Source organism: Olea europaea, chromosome 8, assembly GCF_002742605.1.
Source record: "Olea europaea var. sylvestris chromosome 8, O_europaea_v1, whole genome shotgun sequence".
In the NCBI taxonomy this organism is placed as follows: Eukaryota; Viridiplantae; Streptophyta; class Magnoliopsida; order Lamiales; family Oleaceae; genus Olea; species Olea europaea.
Window position 1 is genome coordinate 3,127,890 of NC_036244.1, and position 11,998 is coordinate 3,139,887.

At 35.1% G+C, this 11,998-nt stretch overlaps 1 protein-coding gene across 3 annotated transcripts; it reads right to left on the reverse strand.

The window, feature by feature from the left end:
* Positions 1-1,869: 1,869 nt before the first annotated feature.
* Positions 1,870-11,998, reverse strand: LOC111398531 (probable DEAD-box ATP-dependent RNA helicase 48). Of its 3 annotated transcripts, XM_023025479.1 has the most exons (13): positions 11,829-11,997; positions 11,119-11,252; positions 9,551-9,622; positions 7,107-8,502; positions 6,888-6,994; positions 5,802-5,857; positions 5,477-5,710; positions 5,152-5,358; positions 4,958-5,044; positions 4,687-4,782; positions 4,381-4,596; positions 2,918-3,100; positions 1,870-2,362 (listed from the first exon to the last, which is right to left on the reverse strand). In XM_023025479.1, the coding sequence occupies exons 4-13, from the start codon at positions 8,204-8,206 to the stop codon at positions 2,132-2,134; spliced, it is 2,517 nt and encodes an 838-aa protein (XP_022881247.1). In that variant the 5' UTR covers positions 8,207-8,502; positions 9,551-9,622; positions 11,119-11,252; positions 11,829-11,997; the 3' UTR covers positions 1,870-2,131. The 3 variants fall into 3 exon arrangements, with proteins under 3 accessions (XP_022881247.1, XP_022881248.1, XP_022881249.1); XM_023025480.1 differs by lacking the exon at positions 11,119-11,252 and having other exon boundaries at positions 11,829-11,998; XM_023025481.1 differs by lacking the exon at positions 9,551-9,622.

The window sequence follows — 11,998 nt, forward strand, 5'->3', positions numbered from 1 at the left end:
ACCAATTATTAAGTATAAGCTCAATATATTTATAAATACTAGTAACTTACGCAAATATAATAAATACTGTTTACATATTCAAATCCAATTCCATGAGACTTAATTATTTTCACCAACTTATTCAAAACGTGTTTTGAAAAACGACCAAGCCAAATTGTAAATGTTTTTGTACTAGACTAAATCGAATTATATATGAAGTAACGAAGAGAGATGCTATCAATATTTAAGAATTATTTTATTTAATTATGTTCAATACAACACGACAAGGGCTCGATAAAAAAATGAAATTTGAACATGTTAAATCATTACCATAGCCATGAATGACATTAAATGACACCATGGTACAAAGTACTCTCATGAAGTAATTGATGTTTTGGAAAAACAATAGGAGAACATTCCTCCTTTAAGAGAAAATAAATTCTTCGATTTAAAATATACAAATTTTCTTGCATCTTATTAATAAAACATATCATTTTTTATTTTTAAACGTCAACATTTTGATTAGCAAAATATGTTCTGTTCGATAAAGATTTAATTACCTTTTTGTCTTTCAATGTCGAACTCGATGATTTTGAATATGATATGATCTTTATTTGACATTGCGTGCTATGAAAGAGAAAAATAAAAAATAAAAAAATCATGCAAAAGACGTCATGTTTTAGGATAAACCTTTTTTATTTTTCAAATATGGTGCATTATTGTCTATTTGCCTTGAAATTTCTTTTGAATAGACTCCAAAATAATTTCAACATAGTCTTCATTCCCATTTGACCAGAATTAATCATTTCAAGAAAAAATAATTATTTTTTAATATGGACATGTCAATATTTGCTAGTATATTAATTATTGTGTCCCACATTAAACCATTCACATCGATGGTTGTGCAAATGAAAAATAAAAAGAAGAAAGAGTAATGCTATAGAATAAATTGAATGCCTACCTATTTTAATATTTAATATTGACAATGAGTGATGTGATTTGTTATCAGGTTGAAGATAGAAAAATTAAAACTTATAATGACTTTCTGTCGGTTGATATTCGAAAATATAGTCATGCACGGTGTATGTACTCTTCGACCATCCCCAACCTTTTCTCGTATCTCTTCTTATTTCTTGGTGGCCCAAAAATTTTCCAGTCTTTGGGGTTCAAAAAAAGACTCGAATGTTTGTTGAGTGCCCTAGTCCTTCGAGTCGATGCACTTTAATTTCTCCTTGGTACTACTCTCTACTCTTTTTTTTCTTCATATTTATTTTTAGTCACGCATTCTCAAAATAAAATAATTTTGCACATAAATCAAAAAAATTTCCTACATTTAACCATGTTTTCTACAAAAATCACTAGTGCAAATGTCATTTTTTACACAAAATGGGGCTCACCCAAAACCTAACACTTTTTCATAATATATTTGGATTAATCGAGACAAAGACTTAGCCAATTGAGTTTGACTCTAATGAGGTAACGATGGTTTGGAGAAAGACAATTTGGACAAGCAATGCATCGTTTTCCTCCCTTTGAAAAATATATATGAAGACCGTACTTGAAAAATTAGATCTTTAGACCTCACAATTAATTAATCAAATTAAATAAGTGCATGCTTCATCTTGGTGATTTAAGAATTAGTAATTGTCTTTATCAACATCATGATTTAATAACAACAGTGGTGTGCATTACAAGCATGCTATGCGCTAGATGATCATACTATATTTGTTACTTGACTCAAAGGAGACGTGAAATGGGTCGAGATTATGCCACCACACCTATGAGGCCATACAACAAACTACAGCCTGGTCGGGGCCTGAAGCATGCCTGGATGAGACAACACATTTTGACACCTCTAATGAATATCGACTATAACAAAAATGGAGACAGTTTTGAGTACAAAATCAATATGATTTCAAACTAAAAAATGCCACAAAGTCTGCACGGTACAAAAATTCCATGCATGTTCAGTTTGCAATATGCTCAAATCAACATAATCTTTCAGGGATCTTGATTATACTATTGAGATTCAAGTTAAATCACATACAAAGAAAACATCATGGGTGAAAAATGAAATGCAGAAACTAGATTGAAAACCAATATACACAGTCCTTGTCGTTATGTTGACCATTGAAGAACCAAAAAGATGGTGCTACTTCCGGATTCGAATGCCAGTAATATTTTTCAATCCCATCTTTAAAGCTGTTTTTCGGAAGAGCGCAGGAGGCTTTTCTAAACAAATAGATTGTGAAAACTGGTTGGCTAACTCAACAAGTGAGGTTTTGTCTCTGCCAATTTCATTAATCGAGTTATAATAACCAAGCCAAGCATGATAAGCAGCTTCCTTAACACTAGTATCAATCTTTTTCATCGAGTCTTCCATCTGCAAATGGTTAAATAATTCTAATCATCACATCACAACGAACCAAAAACAAGTAAATGTTTACATCATACGTTCTTCTTCCCTTCTTTCTGAGGGAGAGTGTTGGGTTGGATTTGAAACCGTGGGACTAAGCATGCTTGGTAAATAAGCCAGCAGATTTTAAGCTGTGAGTCCCTCAATTTTTTAGCTGAATATAATTCCACCTACGCAGCTTATTCCATCTTTTAAGCTCTGGGTCCAAAACATGCTGACTTGGCACAACTTCGGCCACAAAATGGGGCTTAGTTTTAAGCTATAAGAGCATGCTTGGGGTGGCATCTTAAAGATAAAGCTCCAAATGTATGGCTTATTTTCGCTTATTTTCAATGTAGGTGGGGGACAATAAAAATTGTATTGGGCTGATACATAAAAGAGGAGCAAGATACACATTCGTTGCTCATCTTAAATATAGGCCACCCCAAACATGCTCTAAGCCTTTCCAAACAAGAATAATAATAAGTTGTTTTTTAGGGAAAAAATAAAAAATCTATCTACAGCAGAAATGAGATTGCAGACCTTTACTATTGCATCAGGATCCAAATGTGGCGATGTGCATTTCTCAACGGGAAGGTCCTTAATATCATCCATGAAAAATTGTTCCCAAGGTGCAAGCAATAGAATTCCTTCGCCTTCTTTCCCCTGCCGCCCTGTTCTTCCGAGACGATGAATATACTGTTCTCGATCTGAGGGTATACCCATCTGATAAGAAAAGACCTTAAGAATCGGTTGTTGGGAACACGGGTGCTAAATACTTATAAACAATATATAGCATATTGTGCATTCAGATAGTAGCAGAAATAAAGCAAATATGTACATATTTAACATTTGCTAGGAAAATAGCACGTGGGAATTACAATCAAGGACTCAATAATGTTGTATAGAGAATCCACTAATGGAGATACAAATTGACCATCCTGAGGATAGAAAATGTAGGTGTGTTGTAACAACTAATATTTGATTTCTTACAACTCTTGTACAAAGTAGAAGTTGCTAGAACGGAGCACCGAAGACCTCAATGACACCATAAAAGCTTATGATACACGGACCCTCCTACTGGTGTTACATGTCCGTGTCCAACACGTGCCATGTCATGTTTGTTACCGACACTCCCAGAAGGGCCAGAACACTGTTGACACCTACTATATGTACTTTTCCTTCCCAACAGTGTAATATCTAGTTTAATTATAAGTTATTTTAATATAACATATATTTACTAAGCCAATTTATAAGATTTCATGAACAAAAATCAAAACTAAGAAAAGAATTAATTTTATTAATAGATGAAAAGTGTAAACAAATAGATAGAACATATAAGTCTACAATTTTAAAGTACTTAAATTAGCGTTTCCGGCTGTGTCATGTCGTGTCCAGAATGTGTGCTCAAGTCCGTGCAACATATTATAAACGTAGCCATAAAATCTTAACCTTCAAACAAATAACATGTTAAATCCCACACAAGCAAACAGCCCACCAATCATGTATCCAAGACGAAATCTGTAAAGATCAATCGATAGAAGATACTTCTTTTTCTCCCACCAAAAATATATCTTGTGCACTTGAAAATATAATTCACAGTTGGCTTCACACACATACTCTGTATTAAAAAGGAAATACCAATATTGCAACAAAACCATGACGACAGAAACTACTGAAATCATCTGTGGGTAAAAATGACCAAAAAATCGTGGTGAAAAGGTGCATCTCAAATATTAAAAATAAAATAAAAGGGAAATGTGATCTCTATTAGATTTCACAAATACTCCTGAATGAAAAAATAAAAATTACAAGAAAGCTGCAATCTTACTGCATACACATCGAAGGGTAAATGAAGGGAGAACAAGCAAAATCTGCAATGTTCTTGTCATATAGGATGCTAGCTTTCTCAGAGTTAGGCTACATGTTTGTTAAATAAGTATATTTCCTATATGAAAGCATAGTTCCAAAAGCTAATCTATAATTTAACGACTCCTTTCCTTTACCTGAATAACCAGTGTAACATCAGGATAATTCATCCCTCGGGCTGAAACATCAGATGTTATCAGAATCAATTCTTTCGATTCCTTGAATTCGTCAGATATTCTAGTACGATAGGATTGAGGCTTTTTGGAATGAATCTCTCTGACATTTAATTTCATCTCACGCAAAAGGGAAAACATGAGGGATGTCATCATTGCTGTTGTACAGAAAACAATAACCTGGGAGGAAGCCAAACAATAATCAATAATAAGGGGAAATAAACCAGTCAAAAATTTTGTTTATATATCACAAAAACTACAGCAACCTACCTTGTAACCAAGTACTTGAGATATATGGCTTTTTATAAGATGGTGTACTATTTGAAAATGTTGTTCGTGTGGTGCCACATAAAAAAATTGCTTAACCTGCTTGACAAGTAAAAAATGAGCACCAACTAATCACCAATCAGTATATCAACTTATATATAGTAACATAAACATGAATTCTTGATCTTAGCAGCCTCAGTTTTCCATATAGGGAGTAGGAATTTAACACTTCATCCCAAATAAAATTTGACAGCATAAAGTAATTAAAATGTACCTTGGAATGAGTTTCCAGATAACCAATGCCCACTGTATTAATGTAGGCATGTTCCCGTTTCAGAACGAGTTGAGATATGCGACGGACCTGAAAATTGACAATATTGACTTTCAAACCAAAGAGATTAACAGGTTCTCTTATTCATCGTTAGCATCATTCAGCAGAACAATAAGTAATAACAAAAAAGTTTGAACCTCCTTTGGAATTGTAGCTGAAAAGAGTAAAGACTGCCTCTGGCGTGGCAAACAATCAACAATTTTCTCCATATCCTTTCGAAATCCAAGGTCTAGCAAGTGGTCTGCTTCATCGAGTATAAGCATCTTCAGTCCCATCAACCGCACAGACAAGCCAGACTTGTTTTCGACGTGATCCAACAGTCTACCAGGAGTTGCAACAATAATCTGCAAAAATCATACCCAAAAGTTAAAATATAATTATTAACCATTGCCAACAGCAAAAAAATATAGAAACAGGTCTGAATTACAAAGTTGTTCAATTATGCTAAACATTTAGGCATACCTGACATGGAACTGATTCTAGGTGTTTTTGATCAACTTTAAATCGTGTTCCTCCAATTAGTGTTTGCACACCAATTCCTTCATGGTACTTCAAGAGAACATTAGCTTCTGCCGCAATTTGACTTGCAAGTTCTCTTGTGGGACAGATAATAAGAACATATACAGGTGGGGATCTTGGGACCCGCCGATCTATTTTACTACATGATGCCTTCAGAACTGTTTCAATAGCAGGAAGCTGTTTATGTTTAGTAGCAGTGACAGAAAAAACAAAAAGGGTGCAGGATGATGAAAATAGAAATACGAGAAACATAAGATTTGTGATATACCAGAAAAGCGACACTTTTGCCCGTGCCAGTTCTGGCTTTGACCAAAGCATCCTTACCTGTTCAGAGTAAAAGATTGTGAGAGCAATAAAAAAGTAAGAGGGAAACAAATTCTAAGAACGCAAAGAAGAAAAGAAAGTGAAAATATAGATCCTTGCAAATTATTCCAAGGACGATAAGAAATGCCAACAAAGTGTACAAGGCAAAAAGGATTCATGAGGTTTCACAACTCTGCTCTCTATCGAACTGTGAATTTGATTAAATAGCAGAGTCAATTGGATTCTGACACTGGCAGGATACAATAAATCCTGCAAGCCCAAAATGCTATTCTTGCACAACATGATTTGAATGTGAGACCTGTTTGTTTCCGAGGACAATGTGGGAAAAGAAAAACAATGAGAAAAATAAAATTTTCATTTATTCAGTTGAACTGCTGAAAAAATCTGGAAATTTGAATCATGACAAAGTGGATAAGTAATCTAGGATACAACCAATAAAATGCTCAACTTGTACATATTTTTACATAAAGTTTCAAAAAATAAAAAGAATATCATCTATTCCTTTCTTGGTAACAATATTAATATTTAAAAAATTACTAATGGCTGCGAACATATGAACTGGCTGCCAAGAAGACAAACCAAATCATTTAAAATTATATTCAAGATCTAAGATTTTTTATAGCTATTACATACATGAAAACCTTAGTCTCATCATTGCTAAAACTACTTGTGTTTGGTGCTGCAGATCAATAGTCTCATCATTGCTAAAACTACTTGTGTTTGGCGCCGTAGATCAAAACAAGCAGAACATGTTTACAAAAAGTTTAAACTCTTGAAGCAATACAATATAACCTTCAATCCCAGGTTCATGGCAGCTATATTCATTTATCCATTATAAATCTTCCATTCCAAAAGAGAGAAAAAAATTGAATGAAAATCTCTTAGTTATGTGCTTTATGATGATCAACTTCAACTCCACTGAAAGGGTGGTTAAAATGAACAAGTTCTAACCAACTAATCCAGAAACTAAACAATATGTTCACTAAGACAATGTTATATAGAAAAGAAGTCCATAAAATTTACTACGCACCTTCAAGGCAAGCGGAAAGTGTAGCATCTTGGACCCTGGTCATTTGCAAATAGCCTGCCTCTGCAAGTGCTCGGACTGACAACGAAGATATATCACACTCATCAAACCTGAATAAGCATTATCCATAACAAATTATTAACAAAAAAGTACGACGAAATTAGGATATTAAAAACCTCTAATATACAAAAATACCATTTTCATATATAAAATCCCACATACCTTCTTGAACTAAGAAGGGATTCCTCTTCGCCCTTTTCTCCTCCATCTTCCTCTAAACTCTTCTTGTTGAACTGCTCCCTGATTGCCTCAACTTGCTGAGATAAATCATTCTCTTCTTCCAGAAACTTCAAAGGTACTCGCTTCTTTGTCTTCATGTCGTATTTTCCCAATGCTGCACTGCTACCCACAATCCTTCTCGCTCTACTTTCCATTTCCTCCTCATCATCATAATCATCAGTGTCATCGTCATCCGATGAGTCCATTTTATTACCGCGAAACCTCGGCCATCTCACTCTCCTCCCGCCAGAGGACCCTTCTTTCGAAACTGCACCATCATTGCTTGTTAAACTGTTGTTACTTGCAAAATTCAGCCTTTTACTTCTAATTGTACTCCCCACATCCGCAGTATAATAACGCCTCAAATTTATTAATTTATTTGTACTCAAAAAAATCCCATAACTATATATTAAACCAATTCCAGTATGCACTTTTTTTGAATACTCAATCAAGCGATTCCCCATTAAATTACTACCCGACACAGTATAAGTAGAAAAATTCTTCGATCTAGAGAAACCACTCAATTTCCCCGAAAGTTCGCCCACACCATTCTCTTTCTTACCACTTATACATGATTTCTCCAAAATCAGTTTCCGTAAGTTAATAGGCTCACCAAAAACCTGGCTTTTTGGCAGCTTAGGCACCTGAGTCCTAACAGGGCCATCACATTCATTCCACAAATCCTCAGCTCCCTCCTTCATGAACCGATCTGCGAGGGCCTTGATGTGGTCTTCGGGAGATAACGGTCCATAATTGGGCCGGTTTTGCTCGGGTTTTTGAGAACCCGGCTTCTCAGGATTAGCAAGCTTGGCCCGGATTTCAGACCGTACTCGAGCCTGGTAGACTTGCTTTTCTTGCTCAAGGAGGCGTTTCTCCTTCTCCCGAGCTTTTTTCTCGTGCATTCGCTTCCACTGCCATTTGTTGAGACCGCCCGGGAAGGTGCGCGGGCCACCACCCATTTGGCGGAGGAAAATTTGGCTGTGGCGGAGAGTTTTGAGAAGGGGTTTTAATTGATTCCAAAGGAAATCGGAAGAGAAATGCATTGTGGAATAGGGAAGGAAATTGGTATTCTTTAGGGTTTAAGGTGGGAATGGATGGAAACGCAAATGGGTTTTAGGGATTCTAGGCTAATTTTCAGAAATGGCCCTCATACTAATGCATTTGTTTAAATCAGGACTTAATTCTTTCAATTTTGTCACATCCATCCTCAAATTATCAACATTTTGGTGTGCTAACTGTCGTTTCCATTAAATGATGTCTGGTTCACTGTAGATCTCATTTCAAAAATAGAATCGAATCACATCCAGCCTTAATCTCACAAGGTATTTATACTCTTTGCCTGTAATCCAATCAAAATATCTAGATTGAAATCAAATTGCACAAAACAGACTCGAAACATGACTTTTATCCAACTCAATTCCAAGTAGGTTTTTACTTGCACCCAAAAATGCTCAATCATAGAAGCAAAAATTACAAAGGTACACTAAAATCAGGGGCTCGAAAGTCAAATATTCGATTTTTTAACATTTCAATGAAAAATATACCCAAAAATTAAAGATTTTCAGACACGAACGTTGTAAAATTCTCATAGCTCTACAATAACTATTGAGAAGTTACAATGATTGTAACCTTTTTTCTAAAAAGATAACTAAAGTTAACAGTCATTGTAATTTTCTGTAAATTCCAATTAAATTTAAAAAATCATATTTTTTAATTTTTCATCTAAAAACAGTACAGTGCCTAATTTCCACAAAAAAATTCCGAACTCGTCTTACTTGATAGAACTGAGTTTGACGTTAATTTGCCTTTTCTATCAAAATATCCAACATTTCAGAAAAATTTGTCTATTGTTTATAAAGAGGAGGAATTTATGAGAGTTGCTTTGTCCATGTAAAACAAGAAACGGTAGCAGAAATATAAGTCTAAATTTTTAAGTTGATTATTTATCAAAAGTTACTAAAAAATCATGTTATCAGATTCAGGAAGAATTGTAGATGTGTCTGCAGCTATAGGAAAACTTCAAGAATAAGAATTTATCACCAAAATTTAGCTTGGAATCAAAATATTGCCTTTGTATCTATCTACATATAGTGTCGAAAGCAGCTGATGCCTATACAAGGATTCTTGCCAAATAATACCCGAGTCTGAGTGAACTGTGTGTGTCCGGGTTTTATGAAGACGAATATGAACTCAAACATGGGAATTCACACAGTCAAAGATGGGGCAAAAGTCCATGTTATGTTGGCTTTGTTTCCTAAGGGAAGACAGTCTAGCTTCTTCTATCAGGGAATGCGAATGGCGAATGCACTAAATTTAAAACAGGATCTGCATCTTCTACTAACTTATATTGCAAGAAATAAAGTAATAATTGCAAGTTGCAACATTACCTTGCTAACCAAAACATGCTCCTTGAGCTGAATCTGGTACTTAAAATGCCATCTTCAACCGGCATGCACAATCTGGCACCAGATTGTAGTTAGATTAGGAGATAATTCATTCAAGAATCAGAGAGTATGAACATATTTCATGAAAGTGGAAAAAAAAGGGACACTTCCAAAACCATGCTCAAAATAAATTCACCTGAAATCTGGCTCTACATTTTCTAGCTCGTTGCTAGGTCTGAGTTATTGAAATTAGAGAACTTGCCAGTTTCAAAGGGTCATCTAACAAGGGTGTGCTCAACTAGACTTGAGTTTGTATTTTGCTAGATTCTCACTTTCTTCAACAACAAATTTTTAATACACTTCAAAATAAAAAATACCAGTGCAATACTCCATCATCAATACAACAAAAGCATACAGAATATTTTACACAGTAGAGTCTAAACATTTTCTACATTCTTTTAATCAAGACAACTTGAAAGCAATAGAGTTGGACAGTGGGACTTGAAACGTCTAAACTTGTAAAACCTGACTAGGATCAAGCAAAAAATTTTAACAATCAATTCAACACCAGTCAAGGATACAATCCACCTTTAACAGAATGATTGTTTATTATCAACTCTTCCCTGAAAATTGTTTACATTTCATACACTACGTGAAAATGCTTTAGCGGTATAATACTCCATATCGCATAGAAAGCATACAACATATTCTCATACAATAAAGGGCAAAAACATCATCATGCCAAGCCCAATCTTTTGACACTCAAAAGTAATGGGGTTAGATTTCAGATTTTTGAAAGGAAACACTACATACATCCAAGAAAATTACCAAGATTGAAGACATTAAATCAATGCGCTCTATCAAGCAGTAATAAAATGAGTGTCAATTCCATAAACCTAACACTTCATTCAATCTTTTTCGAGGATATAATATGAATTTTGGTAAACAGCTGAAACCTTAGAATCTAAGCCCTAAACTTATTTAGCAAGTTCTCAACAGAACATTTCTGATGAGATAATATAACTTCCTATAAACATCTGTCATCTTAGAACCTAAGCCCTAAACCTATCTCCATTAAACCAACTCCAACCAGGAGACAACAAACGCTTGTCCCGATGAACCCAACCCTAGGCCAAGGGTTGTCAACTAAATTCGAGTTGGTATTGCTAGACTCTTTACTTTCTTTAACTGTGGAAAACTCGAAATGTTTTATACACTACAGAAAATGTTTTACCAGTGAAATACTTCATATTCTATACAAAGAAAGCACACATGATATTCTCATACAATAAAGAGCCTAAAAATTTCCTACACTCTTTCAATCAAAACAACTCAAAAGCAATAAACGATTGGGTTTTCAGATTGTCTAAACTTGGAGCACTTGATTGGGATCAGGCGAAAAAGTCTAACAATCAATTCAACACCAGTCAAGCTACAATCATCTTTAACAGAGGGATTGTAATTCCAGAATGCTCTCCACAGATTTCTCAGATTATTCAACTTCCGTGTTCAGTCATATTAAGCTCAAAAGATCCTGAAGACAGAGGTCTATCTATGCGGAAATGACCTACCTTACAAATTCGCATCTTTGGGTAAGGAAATTTCAGCTTGGAAGCCAGTTTAGACACCAAATTCAGATCAGTAGGCTACAATCAGTCTTTAACAGAGGGATTTTACATTATCAGCTCTTCCTTGAAATTTGTCTCTATTTCATATGATAGGAAAATGCTTTATTAGTATAATACTCATATTCAACACAAAGAAAGCATTATCATAATTTCATTCAGTAGAGCCATAAAGGGTCACCAAAATATCATCATACAAGAGCTTTTGACACTCGAGTAATGGGTTTAGATTTCAAATTTCAAAACGAATCACTACATGCATTCAAAAGAGTACCAAGATTGATGAGATTCAATCAATGTACTATCCCAAGCACTGATAAAATGAGTGTCAGTTCCATAACCTTCAATCGATCATGCAATCTAAACAACAAATAGAACAAAAGCAAACAGATCAGAGCTTCCAGCTATAACTCCAGCAGAAGATTCAAAACCCATACGCTCAAGCACCACTAAAAATCGTGCACATTCCGTTAAACTTCTGACGTCCGAGTAAAGATATCAAATTTAAGATAACACATAAACCCATGGAAATTACCTTAAATCAAATTATGCTTCTCCCAATAATCCCAGCCTCTTAAATTTTAATTATTTACAAATTCATCGTAATCATGAACTAAAAGAACGAGAGAGAGAGAGAGAGAGAGAGAGAGGCTCACACAATGGCGTCGGGCAACGGTGGAGGTCGGAGGTCGGCGTCGGCGTTGGCGTCGACGACTCGATGGCAGCCGACAACAGGTCACAATACTCACAACTCACTCAGCGTCGGGCTTCGCAGCGGGAGGGACTAGAGAGAGGGTTTGGTTTGTCTTCTGTGAATGCTTAATCA

What these genes read in the sequence shown, in the direction of transcription:
- LOC111398531 (XM_023025480.1), bottom strand. Translation starts at nt 8,206, where the DNA reads ATGCATTTCTCTTCCGATTTCCTTTGGAATCAATTAAAACCCCTTCTC. An exon ending in ATGTTACACTGGTTATTCAG is followed by an intron (nt 3,101 to 4,380) that starts GTAAAGGAAAGG and finishes TTTTCTTATCAG; the next exon opens with ATGGGTATACCCTCAGATCG. An exon ending in ATCCTGATGCAATAGTAAAG is followed by an intron (nt 2,363 to 2,917) that starts GTCTGCAATCTC and finishes AACCATTTGCAG; the next exon opens with ATGGAAGACTCGATGAAAAA.